Source organism: Dipodomys ordii, unplaced genomic scaffold (genome assembly GCF_000151885.1).
Source record: "Dipodomys ordii isolate 6190 unplaced genomic scaffold, Dord_2.0 Scaffold7, whole genome shotgun sequence".
Taxonomy (NCBI): Eukaryota; Metazoa; Chordata; class Mammalia; order Rodentia; family Heteromyidae; genus Dipodomys; species Dipodomys ordii.
Window position 1 is genome coordinate 12,821,927 of NW_012267223.1, and position 15,223 is coordinate 12,837,149.

Sequence of the window (15,223 nt, forward strand, 5' to 3'; positions counted from 1 at the left end):
GCTAGTGCTCTACCACTTGAGCCACAGTGCCACTTCCAGCTTTTTTCTTTTTGCTTATGTGGTGCTGAGGAATTGAACCCAGGGCCTCAGGCATGCAAGGCAAGCGCTCTACCACTGAGCCACCTTCCCAGCCCCATTCCTTAGCTTTTATATTCAAGGCTGGTGCTTTGTCACTTGAACCAGTTCCATTTTTGGCTTTTTGGTGGTTAATTGGAGGTAGGCGTTTCATAGGCTTTCTTGCCTGGGCTGACTTCAAACTGTGATCCACACACCTCAGACTCCAGGAATTAGATTACAGGCATTAGCAACCAGAACTCACCTTCATTTTAATTTCAAAAAAGTGTGGCAAGAGCTGGGTTCTGGTGGCTGATTGTTAACCCAGTTAACAAACTAGGAAATAATAAGGAAAAGTATTTGGCATTTAGTAACTAATTCATGGCATAACCACAAAATGGAGTGCTTAACAGCCATTAAAAATCTTACAGAGGAACATTTATTGACATGAAAGGGTTTTCAGGACATACTGCAACATGAGCAAAGTAGACACTTAAAATGACATACTGAATGGTTCCATTTCTGTAAAAATATACATGTATACATAGCTAAGCAAGGCCTGCATGGCTAGACATTTAGTTAGCCACAGTGTTTATCCCTAGGAAGGGTGTATATGGGAATTTATTTGGTTTTTGGTTTATGCCCACTGTTTTCTTATAAATCACATGATTGATTTGCTTTTGCAATAGGAAAAAAAAATCAATCTATGACAACCCTTTGTTTGGATGAAAACATACCCATAGTTTAAAAACTTAGACTTTTTTTTTTTAAGAAGCAGACATGACGTCCAAGCTCCCACAAGGCCATGATCTTATCTCCCTGTGAGAGTCAGCAGGAGCCCCGCACAATGCCAGCCCACTTAGATGCAGGCAAGAGTGAACTTCCTACAGCAACAGCATCTCTTCAGCTCCACTTCTGTGTCCCCCGGCGCAGCTCATCTTGGCCCAGGGCTTCCTACTCCTGCTGAGTCACTAGCCTCATCATCTTCAAAGCCATGTCCCCTTGGTCCGAAGGAACCTAGAACCCATCAGCATCCAAGTTAGTGCTCTTGGCGCTATCCAAGGTTACATTCAGAATCTTTGCTTTCTTGGCAAAGGCATCCCCAGCCTCTGTTCATTTCTACACAGGGAATCTGTTTAAGGTGTTGGGACCCAGCATGCTCAAGGAGGAAGGAAGATGGCTAACATTTTAGAGGCTTTTCTCTGTGTAGGATGGATCCCAGGTTGGAAATGGAAATGCAGAAGAAGCTAAGATGGAGGCTAATAAGAAAGCTACAAACAAATAGGAACAAACAAGACCCAAGGTTTGGATGGCATCAGATTTCTACATCGTTTCTTTTGTTTTCCTTCAGATTTTGTTTTCCCTTTTTCTGGTACTAAGCACCACCACCCCTCCCACAACACACACACACACTTGCTCTGGAGTTTTACCACTTAAGCTATAGACACCCACAGCCTCCAGCCCAGATTTTTGCTAGTTATTTTTGGAGGTAAGGATCTGGAGAGGTTTTCTGCCGGACTAGCTTCAGCCTTTATCTCTGGATTTCAGCCTAACAAGTAGCTAGGATTATAGGAGTAAGTCACCCATATCCCCTATCCAGCTTCCCCCAGCTATTTAGAATTTTAGAATTCATCCTTTTAAATATCTCCTTCCCACACACCACCAAAACTAGAGGGTGAGAGGCCTCAGTTTCTCTTCTGCAAAGAGAAAGGTGGACAAGATGGTCTCCCAGGTCTGAAAAGCCCAACTCCAAGATACCTTTGGGGAATAATTCATGTCCTGGATTCTCCTGTCAAGCAAGAATCCCTAGAAGCAAGGCACACGGGAGCATTCCAAAGTGACACATAATCACTCTACAGGGAAGTGGTAGTGGACAATCTAGCAGTAGTCTCTAAGAACTATTTTAAGCTTGCCCCCAATTAGTCTGTTGTTCTGTATGTGTCATGTGACAAAGCAAGATGAAATTGGTCTATGGAGTCCACAGCTGGGAGAGGAGGTTACTTATGGAAACAGGACTTCACTTAAAGACTTTCTCCAGGTTTTCCCAAATGTGGAAGGTACCAGACATAGATCCATTAAATAATGTCTTCCTAACCACATGTGTCCTGTTTCATCCTCAATGGCTAGACTACACAGTAGTCCTCTCTTACCTCCTCCCCCACCCCCCCACTGCTCATTCATGATCTCCAACTTTGCTATTCTCTGTGAGCCTTCATTTTCCTAATACTTGCCACAGCTGCTGGGGCCACCAACAAACCCAAATGATGGCAGTTCAGTCATTTGTCTGGGTCTGCAGCAAGACAACATGACAGATCCTGTCCTGATCTGGGGTTTCCCCAGGTCTCTCACAGCTCCCTCCTTCATCATTTGTGGGTTCCTTTACCTCCTGCCTTTCTAGTCCTGGTATACCCTTCCCTATCTAACTAACAAACATCCACCGCCAAGGACCAGGACCTGTCTTAACCCTAGGTTATACCAACTCCTTTTAAATATTCAAGTGCCTAAGAGGCTGCCCACTTGGCACTTCCCTGGGCAACTCAAACTCCCTGAAAATGGCCTCACAACAAAATGGCCTCCTAAAGGCCATTCTCCTTTCTTCCCCTGTGAAAAACTATTAAGAGGAAAAGTAACTTAGTAATTCATTTAAACCAAATAAAGGACAGAAAGCCCATGTAGCTTTCTCAGAGGGATTAAAATGAGTTCACATTCATTCTCAAAGGAATAAAGCACTAACACAGGTCTGAGTATCCTGTATCTGAAATGTAAAGAATCAGCAATGTCTGGATTTTTTTTTTCAGCTTTTGAGACACTTGCACAGCCAAAATGATTTTCCATTATGGATGGGACCCAAAGACTTCCATTGCCTATATATTCACAGGCTGAAGTCAATTTTATTCAGGGTTTATAGTGCACTTGTGTTTTGGAAGTTGATTCAGTCTTTCTTTCTTTTTCTTTGTGTTGACTTTGGGGTTTGAACTCAGGGCCTGGGTATTGTCCCTGAGCTTCTTTTGTTCAACGCTAGTGCTCTACCACTTGAGCCACAGCTTCATTTCTAGCTTCTTTGGTAGTTTGGAGATAAGAGTCTCACAGACTTTCCTGCTGGCTTCCAACAGGATCCTCAGAGCTCAACCTCCTGAGTAGGTAGGGTTAGAGTCAGGAGCCACCAGTGCTGGCCACTGCTGGCTTTTTTTAATGGTTAATTGGAGATAAGAGTCTCATGGACTTTTCTGCCCAGGGTTACTTCAAACTATGATCCTCAGATCTCAGCCTCCTGAGTAGCTAGGATTATAGGTGTGAGCAATTGGCACCAGTCTGCCTTTCTGCCTGTCTCCCCCGACCCCCACTCCTGTCCCTTCCTTCCTTGCTCCCTCCCTCCTTTACTCTCCTTTCATTTTTTTTTTTTGGTGTTATTGGGGTTTAAAAGACTCACACTTACTGGGCAGGCACTCTACTGTTTAAGCCACATCTCCAGACACTATTTTTTTTTTTTTTGGGTCCAGTTGTGTGGCCTGAACTCTGGGCCTGGGGGCTGTCCCTCAGCTTTTCAGCTCAAGGCTAGCGCTCTACCACTTGAGCCACAGCGCCACTTCCGCTTTTTTTTTCTTTTTGCTTATGTGGTGCTGAAAATCGAACCCAGGGCCTCATGCATTGCAAGGCAAGCACTCTACCACTGAGCCACCTTCCCAGCCCCCAGACACTATTTTTTGTTGTTGTTGTTGTTGTCGGTTGTGGGGCCTGAACTCTGGGCTTGGGCGCTGTCCTTGTGCTCTTCAGCTCAAGGCGAGCGCTCTACCGCTTGAGCCATAGTACCACTTTATTTTTAAAATGTGATCTCACTTTTTCCCCAGGACAACCTGGATTGTAATCCTCTTATTTACTTATGCATCCTGCATAGCTGGGATAACAGGTATGAACTACCACACCCATCTACTGGTTGAGATGGTGTCTTGGAAACTTTTTGCTCAGGCTGGCCTTGAACACTGATCCTCCCAATCTCAGCTTCCTGCTCGCTAGGCTGACAGATGTGATCCACTGGTGCCTGCTGCACTTACGTTTTTACTACATTAAATCACATGAGACCAGGATTTTCCTACTTATGATGTCATGTTAGCACTGAAAGCATTTTCAATTTGACAGTATTTTGGGCTTCAGGTATTTGGACCATGTTCAACCTGTAGTATAATTTTACTGGAGAACTCAAAACCCTCCCAAATCTGAAGCAATCCTCAGGCTGACCACAGATGTGGGATAGATGGCCTGTGGCTCTCCGTTGAGTATGACAACCCTAAGTCTGGAGTGGAAGGTGACTCTCTTACCATATGACCAGCTCTTAGAATCCAGTAGAAAGCCAGATTCTTGTAGGCCTTCACAAACGCAGACGTTTCTAAGGATTTAGGGTTGCTGTAGAGGGCCTTCCACTTCAGCTGGCTGAATTTGGATAACCCTGGCCACGTTAGCTTCCGCAGCCAGGCCTCCTGACCTGGTGAGAGGGACAGAGAGAAGGGTCCAGCATTAATAGCTTGGGTGGAGGAAAAACAAACAACAACAACAACAGCAAACCTCAATAGAGGTCCTATACTGTAATGGGCACAAAACCTGGGATGTTGTTAACATGCAAATTCTGATGCAGTAGTTCGGGGGTGGGTAACTGAGCATGTGCAGTTGGCCAATTAAGAAAATTAATGACTGTGAGGGGGTTAGTTTGGCCTCTGACTCTTCTGCTGCTATGTGTTCTTCAGGAAGGAGCATGTGGACCTCTGGAGGCTGATGGACTGTCAGGACAAACAAGCTGACTTTGGTGCCTGAAAACATTTAATCTGCTGGTGTTGTGAAGTGTATCACACTGTAGTCACCTGCCTGTTGTACTCATGGGTCTAAGAACTGGTCTCTAGGCCTCCACCAGGCTCTATGGAACCAGGGCTGGGCACAGGAGTGACTGTGAGGCAACTGCATGGTGCTTTGGGTCCTGTCCAGACCATTTTCCCTGTGCTGGAGAGTTGCTCAGGGTTATTCTTATTTTTATTATTACTTTTTGGTCAGTTGTGGGGCTTGAACTCTGGGTCCGGGCACTGCCCCTCAGTTCTTCAGCCCAAGGCTAGTGTTCTACCACTTGAGCTACAGCACCACTTCCTGCGTATGTGATGCTGAGGAATCGAACCCAGAGCCTCATGTATGTAAGGCAAGTACTCTACCACTGAGCTACCTTCCCAGCTCACTAAGGGTTAGTTTTAATCCACTCTGAAATACTTATCCTCTGCTCTGATATGAAATAAGGTTTCCCCTTAGTAGTGCATTTGCTCAATAGCCAGGAAAACATCTGTCTTCTTTTAAAACTTTTGCAATGGAGGAGGCACTATCCTTCCCTTCCCTTCCCTTTCCTTCCTCCTTCCCTGCCTTTCCTCCCTCCCTCCCTCCCTTCCTTCTCTTTCTTTCTTTGTCCTGGGACTTGAAGTCAGGATCTGGGCACTGTCCCTGAGCTTTTATGCTTGAGTGGTACTCTACCACTTGACCCACAGTTCCATTTCTGGCTTTTTGAGTCTCGCAGACTTTCTAGCCCAGGCTGGCTTTGAACTGCAATCCTCAGATTTTAGCCTCCTGAGTAGTCAGGAATATAGGTGTGAGCCACTGGCACCCAGCTGTCTTTTAAAGAGCCCCAGATTCTGGAGGGACTCAAACCTCTCTGACAGGTCACAGCTAATACAGCTTCCTCTCTCTGAAGATCAAGGATGGCATGGAAACAACCCTCCTCCTGGCATTAATGTCGCCAACTTCAAGATGTATGTGTGCGGGTCCAGTGCCCTTCTAGCTCAGTCTATCAATGGTGTCCACATGTCTGTCAGAGTTGGCTCCTACCCATGGTGTCCACAATGAGATCAAGCTGCCCATTATACACGGTCACATTGACCCCAGCTTCCAGCAACTCGTCCACAATGCTGACAACTGGCTTCATGAAGTCCTCTTCCATGTTCATGAATACTTTAGGAGACTGGGCTGCAGCAGGGGAGAGAAAGAAGCAGCAGCTTGGAATTTGTCAGAACAAGAGGTACCTTTCCATGCACTGGCACCTTGAAGTCACCGTGTGTAGCATCTAACACAGGCTGAAAGACAAGGGTTTCACAGACAGGGACTGACTAGCCCAGTAATGGCTAGGCAAAGGGACATCTACCTGACACATTTAACTCAGGAGCTTGTGGTGGCAGATGCCATTTGCAACATGGAGCTGAATCCTGCAGATGCATTCCAGGGAAACAGGAGGCAAAAGCCCAAGAAATACTTTTTTTTTTTTTTAAAGCCTGACCACTCAAGAATAAATTATGTTTTGGATTAATGTTAGATTTCCTTTTGTTTGCCAGTGCTGGAACTTGAACTCAGGGCTTGGGCGCTGTCCCTGAGCCTCTTTGTGCTCAATCAATGCTAGTATTCTACCACTGGAGCCAGCACCACTTTTGGCTTTTTCTGAGTAGTTTATTGGAAATTATAGAGCTCATGGACTTTCCTACTCAGACTGGCTTCAAACCATGATCCTCAGATCTGAGCCTCCTCGCCTCAGTAGTTAGGATTATAGGCATGAACCACCAGTGCCTGGCCTAGACTTTCTTTTGGGAGGGCTATATCTAAAGTTTGGAACAAGGTTATAATAAACCAAACCAGAACCAAACCAATTCATGGCTAGCCCTCAGGAAAGCCAAATGGGGACAAACCCTGGTCAACAGAGGCACAGCCAGGGCAGCATTCTTGCTGGATTCTTGACCGGGGCATCACCATGGTGTTGGATGCTTGACCGGGGCATCACCATGGTGTTGGATGACAGCAGGAACACCAACCAATACCTACCATTAACTTGCCTGCTTCTGGTAAGCACTTTATAAGCACCCACCCATTTGTTCATCATGATAAGGCGCCTTAACTAGTAGAACAGCTTTACCCATTCCTTGCAGCTTTTCACAATGGAGCCTTTGCTTGAGTCCAGGGATAGGAGGATGTGGGTCTAGGATGAGCTCTCTGGTGATTACAGGTTGGGATAACGTGACCCATGATTTCTGAGGAAACTAGGACCAGGGTCAAATCCTAGCTTTTGCAGCAGCTGCCAAGGGGGTCAGGCTTGCTCAAGGATTCCCAACAGGACTGGTAGGAACTCAGCCAAGTTTTCTACTTGGCCGTGACTCTGTTAGTTCTCCATGATGACCTTCAGGACTAGAATGCAGTACGTGGCAGACCATATCCAGTGATAAGATAATTGAGAGGCCAGTAAGAGAGGTGGTCCAAAAAGCATGTGCTATTTTTGACATCTGTCAAAGGGCCTTTGGCTGGTAATCTTGTCCAGCTATGGTCATAAGGAGGCTTTTTTTTTTTTTTTAAATCTTAGATACACTTATTGTCAGGGTCTTGCTAAATTGCCCTGGCTGGTCTCAAACTTTTCATCCTCCTGTTTCAGCCTCCCAAATGCTGAGATTACAGAAGTGCCTCACCACACCCAGCTATTATCTTCATTCTTATTATGGAAAATTTCAAACTGATCTAAAGTTAAGGAGGATAATGATCCCCAGCTACACATATCACACTTCAACAATTACTGACTCATAGCCAACCATGTGCTTTTCTCTTCCCACCCACTTCCCTACCAGCCCCTTATTTTGAATCAATTGACTGTATCTCTACATCTGCTGGTTCATCTATAAACCTAGACAGCAATATTGTTTAACTTGCAACATCTCATCACTACCAACAAAAGCCTACTGCACAAACTAAGGCCTCTGGCTAGATGTATAGTCGTATAGTTCCATAGTACAGCATCTGTCTAGCTCTGAGTTCAAACACCAGTACTGCTGAAGTAAAGCCTCTCAATTTATACCTTTCCCCAACCTCCCAACTCAAACGGCGCTTAATTAGGTCACATACATACCTCCCCAGGAGATGTCCTCAGGAATGATTTTAAGCTTCTTTCTGATGGGACCGTTCATGAGCTGACTTAAGGTATCTCCTTCTAGGTGTCTCACGTGGCGTTGACAAAGCCGAACTGAAACCAAACTGGTACACAGTGAGTAAACGTACAGGCAACAGGACCCTAGGGACATCTTTCCCAAACGGCTGGGAATGCTGGGCTTGCAGCTAGAAAAAGAAAGGCAGCCCCTTGGCCCATCTTGGTGGAGGAAGAGAGCAGAAGTGGGTTGAAAGTGGGGTGGACCTAGCAGTACTGACTGCTGAACCACACGCACTTTGGGGCCACTGGATTCTCCAGAATGCACAAAGGAAATCGGCTGAGAAGAGGAATTCAGGGGCATCAACACTTCTTACAAATGGAGGTTTCTAGACACTCTGCATCCAAAACCAAGCTGGGTCAGCTGAAAACCCACTAAAATCAGCCCTTCAGAGAACAAATATTGTAATTCAGGGTACAGAAAAGTTGGTTCCCTTGGGGCTGGAGTACAGCTCAGTGATATAATTAGTGTTTGGCATGTGCTAGATCCTGGATTTAGTCCCCCCTAGCGCAAAACAGAACAAAACAAACTTGGTCCCTAAGTTTCAAAAATCATTATGCTAAGTAACAGGAGCCAGCTGCAGAAGGCTGACACTGTGTTCAGAAAAGGAGGCAAAAGGAGAGGCAGAAAGAAGATTCGTAGCTGCCTGGAGCTGGGGGTGGGAATGAGAACTGACTGCAAACAGATGTGGGGGATCTTTCTGCGAGTGATGGAAATGTTCTAAAACTGGATTGTGCTGGTGATGAGTGCACCAATCCCTGAATATACTTAACAATACAGAATCAGGCCCTGAAAGTGGGTGACTTTCCTGTTATGCAAATAATATGTTAATGAAGCTTTTTAAAAAGACAGTTCCTTCTTGCATGGAGGCTAAGGCGGGGCTAAGAACGTCAGGCTGACTTACCTAAGTGGCTTCGCAGGAATTCTAGGCCTGATTCCATAGCAGACGTGGGTGTGCTTTTAGTTAAGATGTTATAGAAGTTTACCCCATCTGTGTTCTGAAATATAGAAGGACATTCGGTTGTTTCCTTTCTGTATCTATCGTCAAAGTTGCAAAACAGAAAGGCATGAGGCTCTCTTGAGGATGGCTTTAAGTTTATAAATTTACTTGGACCAGACAGAAAGCAGCTCGAAAGGCTCAGGCAGCAGCTGTGTCAGCCCACATTTCCCTGGGTGGCACACAGCTTACGGGGGCAGAGCTCAGACACTGCAGATAATCAAGGGCCCAAGTGTCAATCAATGTATGCAGATTACAGAACTGTGGAGGGGCCTTAGCCAGTGGGAGTCAGAATACTGCTAGTCTGGGCTAGGAATGTGGCTCAGTGGTAGAGAGCTTGCCTAGTATGTATGAGGCTCTGGGTTTGATTCCTTAGTACCACATAAACAGAAAAAGCCGGAAGTGGCACTATGGCTCAAGTGGTAGAGTGCTAGCCTTGAACAAAAGAAGCCCACGGAGAGTGCCCAGGCCCTGAGTTCAAGCCCCAGGACTGGGGAAAAAAAATACTGCTAGGCAAGGATCCAAATTAGAACATAAACTGTCTCCAAACTATACATGCACCTCTTTTTTTTTTTTGTCATAGGGCTTGAGCTCAGGGCTTGGGTACTGTCCCAGACCTTTTTTGCTCAAGGCTAGCACTCTACCATTTTGAGCCACAGTTCTACTTCCAGTTTTCTGGTAGTTAATTGGAGATAAGAGCCTTATGGCCTTTCCTGCTCAAGATCCTTAGATGTCAGCTTCCTGAATAGCTAAGATTACAGGAGTGAGCCACAGTACCTGGCTACATGTGCCTCTTCAAGACATAGCCTTCCTTTCTAACAGAGTCCAACATTCAGGCAAGGTCAAGCAAGTCTTGCAGGCTTTGTGTGGCTTTCTGACCTTTTAAGGACTACCAAATCACTGCCCAGAGCCACTGGACTTAGTATTTCACATATAATCATTTGTGGCAAGACCTGGGATGGACTCTGATCTTGGGAACACCCCCCACAGCCCTGGTACTCATGGAAAAAGCTGAGTCATGCTAGCCGTGAGCATGGCTCTCTTTACCTTCTCAATGACCATTTCAGCCTCCTCCCACAGCTGGGTGGCCTCCTTGTACTGCTCCTTATTTATAGCATCCAGGACTCGCTCTGCAACGTTAGATACCTCCGCCAAGCCTTTGTCATCGAGAAGAGACTGGAACATAAATCAAGAACAAAAAGTGTCAGCCAGGCGCCAGTGGCTCAGGCCTCTAATCCTAGCTATTCAGGAAGCTGAGATCTGAGGATTATGGTTCCAAGCCAGCCAGAGCAGGAAAAATCCATGAGACTTAACTCCAACTAACCACCAGAAAACTGAAAGTGACTCAAGTGGTAGAGTGCTTTCCTTGAACTGAAGAGTTTAGGGACAGTGTCCAGGCCCAGAGCTTAAGCCCCATGACTGACAAAAAAAAAAAAGAACAAAAAGATCCACTTCACTAGCAGTCATAGACCTGATTCTGTTGTAACCAGGACGGGCAGGAAAAAGAGCACAGGGGGGGGGGGGGGGGGGGGGGGGGGGGGGGGACAAAGCAGTCACACGAAAAGGTATGTTACAAGTCCTACAGTGGCATCAACATTTAAGCCTGACACTTTGTGAATTCTAGACAAGTACTCTACCATGGAGCTACAACCTCAAACCACAAACTTTCTATGTTTGTTTTTTTTTTTTTGGGTCCAGTCGTGGGGCCTGAACTCTGGGCCTGGGTGCTATCCCTAAGCTCTTCAGCTCAAGGCTAGCGCTCTACCACTTGAGCCACAGCGCCACTTCCGGCTTTTTTTCTTTTTGCTTACATGGTGCTGAGGAATCGAACCCAGGGCCTCAGGCATGCAAGGCAAGCACTCTACCACTGAGCCAACTTCTCAGCCCCTCAAACCACAAACTTTCTGATGGAGGAAACAGTGGAATGTTAACTGAATCAAGACAGTGGGTAGAGGGTGCTCACCCATACTCTCTCAACTTCGGAAATTTTTAATTTTTGTGCTGGTCCTGGGGTTTGATCTTGGCCTGGGTGCTGTCCCTGAGCTTTTTTTTTTTTTTTCTCAAGGATAGCACTGTTTTGTTTTTGTTTTGTTTTTTGTAGCTAATGGGAAATAAGAGTCTCATGGAATTTTTTCTTTTTCTTTTTTTTTGCCAGTTTTAGGGCTTGAACTCAGGGCCTGGGCACTGTCCCCAAGCTTCTTTTTACTCAAAGCTAGCACTCTACCACTTGAGCCACAGAACCACTCCCAGCTTTTTCTGTTTACGTGGAATCGAACCTAAGGCTTCATGAGTGCTAGGCAAGCACTCTACCACTAAGCCACATTCCCAGCCTAATGGACTTTTTTGCCCTGGCTGGCTTTAAACCGTGATCCTCAGATCTGAGCCTTCAGAGCAGCTAGGATTACAGATGTGAGCTGCTAACACCCAGCCAAATCATTATAAGTTTGACTAACGTCATTAAAATTAAAATAATAAAGTTGGGGAATTTAAAGATAATAAATTATGTTTATTAGACCTAGAAATGTGAAGTATGTTGATTTTCTTTAGACATCCCCAAGGCTAGCTGTTGCTTAGGGTGTCCAGTTGGATTTGGGTTAATCTATTCCAGATGTAGTATCAACTATGGATGCAGACCCATCAAGCTTCGCCTTCTGGGGACATTCAGGGGCTGTTTACTAAACAGAGTGCTGAGACAAGGACCCACATTCTTACCATGCTGTACAGGTAAGGTCCCCAGGACATCACCGAATCTAAAAGAAAAACCACACACATAGTTACTCATTAGGTATGTCCTAGCTCTGTCTCTCTGGAGAACCACCTCAATTGCTTCCCTCCAAAGTAGAAAGAAACAGGAGATAAACCCTAGGGGCTTTGGCTTTGACAGCTCTAGAGCACCCTAGCTCCCTGGCACCCAAGCAGGAGATGGACGGCTCTTGGTGGTGGGAAGGCAGGGAGAGGGTGAGGACCTTTCTGCTGACTAAGAGCCAATGGCATATTGATCTAGCTGGACACGACCCAGTGAGTGCTTCTGGGCCAGTGATCAACCCTTAGGCAGGAAGTGGGTGTACCGGTAGAGGCTGGGACCTGCAGACAGCTTAAAGTATTTCCCCACCCTCCATTGCAGTTTGGCATCCTGTGTGCTGCTCCAGCACGGAGACTCTAGCTACTGTTGAGGTGCTAATTAAAGCAGAAGACTAATACCCTTGTAACCCAAGTGTCAGTGTCTGCTCTGCCCACTGGCTCATTCCTATTCTGAGCAGCAAACAGCTGGAGAAGACATTGATACAAAAGAGACAACGGCTGCTCTCAAAGAGAACTGGCCAAAGCCAGTTCACAGCCATATCTCTCAGATAAGTGCCACTGTGATGTGCCAACAAATATCAAGGACCTCAGCCTAGAAAATCACTTCAGTAAGCCACTCTTTGCTTAAAGGCCTTTGATGATACCCTAGGGCTAAATAACTCCAATCTCAGTGCTACAGCATCTTAATGTAGGTAAAAGGAAAAAAAATGATTCGTTGACTAAACATAAGGGTTATACAAAATAGAGCACATTTCTTTTTCCTTCTTTCTTTTTCTTTTCTTTCTCTGTGTGTGTATGTGTGGTAATAGGGATTGAATTCAGGGCCTAAGCACTGTCACTTAGCTTTTTTACTCAAGACTGGTGCTCTACCACTTAAGCCACACCTTCACATCCAGCTTTTGGGGGATGACTGGAGATAGTCTCTCAGATTTGTTTGTCTGGGATGACTTTGAACCATGATCCTCAGTTCTCAGTTTCCTGTGTAGCTAGGATAACAAGCTACGCTGGGCTTGAACTCAGAACCTTGTGCGTATAAGGCCTGCTGGTAATACTATCTCACCATTACCAAGAGCCACAGGTAAAAATTTCATTCCCAATGTTCTAGTCCATACCAGGGTGCCAGAGAGAGAGAATAAACTAACAACATTGGTCTTCCATCACATAGATGGAAGTTTGCCTCTCTATATGCCACCTGTGCAGTAAGGGGATAGATTTCATCACCTCTCTGAGTTGTTGGATCACATCCAACTGTAACATGTGATTGCTTTGTTAGGAGAATAAAGAGTCTCTGCTCTGAAGTGGTTGTTCTGTGAGTTTTCATTTCCCATATTTCCTAGATGCTCAGCTGTGCTAACCTCAAGGATCCAGGTTTCTCTAAAGTCCTGTTCTTTGATTTAGACATCAAAGTCCAAGGTCCCAGGAAAGGCTGAGAAGAAAGAAATGCCTATAAACTCCATACTCACCAACAGGGGAAATCCAGGAATCGCCTAGAGCAACTCCAGAAAAGTTGCACTTGATGGTTCCTTGCTGAACAGCCTGAAAGAGGAGCCAAGAAATTACCCTCATCAAAGAACCCAGGGGCCTTGGGCCCCTCTCAGCAGAGGCAGGCTTTATATGTTGCCTTTCCTGAGCACAGAGTACTGCTGTCCGCCCTTCCCAAGACTACTTGGGTATGAGAAGACCAATGACTCAATCCTGCTGCCACTAAGAAAATGAGGAGGACCTGCTGAGCTATTCTTTGCCTGTTCACTAGTTTCGGCAGGATGTGTGTGGGGTCTGTCCGTGCTATCTTTGGAAGGGCTCAGCCTCCTGTCTCTGAGGTCTGTGAATCTCCCGATGTGGTCAGGGCTTTGGGAGACACATTTATCATTGTCAAGCAACAGACACAGAAGGCTAGAATCTCCTCAGGCTGTCCCTGAGGATGCTTCAGGATCAGAAATTTATGCCTCTCTCTTCTTTATATGCATTCCTTCTTTCTATCAGCAGAATAATAGAAACAGATAGTCTAAGACTAGATGTGATAGAACACACTTATAATCCAGGCATTCAAAAGGCAGAGCCTGTAGTTCTGTGGGTTTGAGGCCAGCCTGGGCTATATAACTCAGAAAAAAAAAAGAAGCCAAGCATAGTGGCACTAACCTAAAGGATCTCTAATTCAAAGCCAGCCTGGGGTTTGCATAGTGAGTTCCAGGGCAGTTTAAGCTACACAGTACAATACTGTATCAAAACAAGAGCTAAAACAAGTAAGAAAACTGGAAATCATCTAAATACTAATTAATAAGATGAGCTAAATGAACTATGGTTTTTATAGTACATGATTAAACTTTAAAAACAATTTTTAAAAGGCATATTTTAATGGATTGATGTAAAAATATCTCCATAACATGTCATTCATTCATTTTTGTGACAGAGGCTATGTATTCTGGCTTTGAACTTGTGAGCTAATTGCTTCAGCAATCATAGGCATGATCCTGTGATTAGAATCTTATAATCTGTGATTTAACAATTGTGTTGGAACTGGTTAATGTTCATTTGTGTGTGTGTGTGTGTGTGTGTGTGTGTGTGTGTGTGTGTAAATACTGGAACTTGAATTTGGGGCCTGAGCTTTCTCCCTTAGCTTTTTCACTCAATGCTGGTAGCTTTACCACTTGAGCCACAGCTCTATTTCCATGTTTCTAGTGGTTAAATGGGGATAAGAATCTCACAGCTAGACACTGGTGGTGTATTCCTGTAATCCTAGCTACTCACGAGGCTGAGATCTGAGGAGCACAGTTCAAAGCCAGCCTCGGCAGGAAAGTCCATGAGACTCTTATCTCCAATTAACCACCAGAAAACCAGAAGTGGTGCTGTGGCTCAAGTGGCAGAGCACTCACCTTGAGCTGAAGAGCTGAGGGACAGCTCCCAGGCCCAAATTTCAGGCCGCATGACTGACCAAAAAGAAAAAAACAAAACAAAACAAAACAAAAAAACTCTCAACAGACTTTCCTGTCTATGCTAGCTTCAAACCATGATCTTCAGATTTCAGCTTCCTGAATAGCTAGGATTATAGTGTGAGCTACTAGTACCAGGCTACCATATAGCCTAAAACATAATTCCAATTCCATTTTCCCAGCTGTATTTGCAATTTGAAGGTTTCCTGTAATTGCTTTTACATGAAATTTTTTAATTTATGTCATTTCTTTATCATTAACTATTCCTCAAAATGTTTAAATCAAATACTTGATAGTTATCTCCACAGTTTACTCTTCACTTCTATTTCACAAAGAATATGAAACTGTTTTAAAGGTTTATCTAAGTGTGTAAGACTTCATGATAACATTTGCTTTTCTTATATATTCACTCATGTTTACGTGAATTTGCTGAATATCATTATTATTCTTTTTTTTTTTTT

General features: G+C 44.9%; 1 protein-coding gene across 1 annotated transcript in view; it reads right to left on the reverse strand.

The window, feature by feature from the left end:
* Positions 1-470: 470 nt before the first annotated feature.
* The window catches only part of Scpep1 (serine carboxypeptidase 1), a 25,100-nt gene continuing 10,347 nt past the window's right edge, over positions 471-15,223 (reverse strand). The window contains exons 6-13 of the mRNA XM_013038036.1: positions 13,296-13,368; positions 11,743-11,780; positions 10,078-10,206; positions 8,938-9,031; positions 7,958-8,071; positions 5,908-6,045; positions 4,371-4,534; positions 471-1,071 (exon numbers count right to left, since the gene is read on the reverse strand). Of these exons, the coding sequence (XP_012893490.1) occupies positions 1,009-1,071; positions 4,371-4,534; positions 5,908-6,045; positions 7,958-8,071; positions 8,938-9,031; positions 10,078-10,206; positions 11,743-11,780; positions 13,296-13,368 (813 nt within the window). The 3' untranslated portion in view covers positions 471-1,008. The remainder of the gene's footprint in view (positions 1,072-4,370; positions 4,535-5,907; positions 6,046-7,957; positions 8,072-8,937; positions 9,032-10,077; positions 10,207-11,742; positions 11,781-13,295; positions 13,369-15,223) is intronic.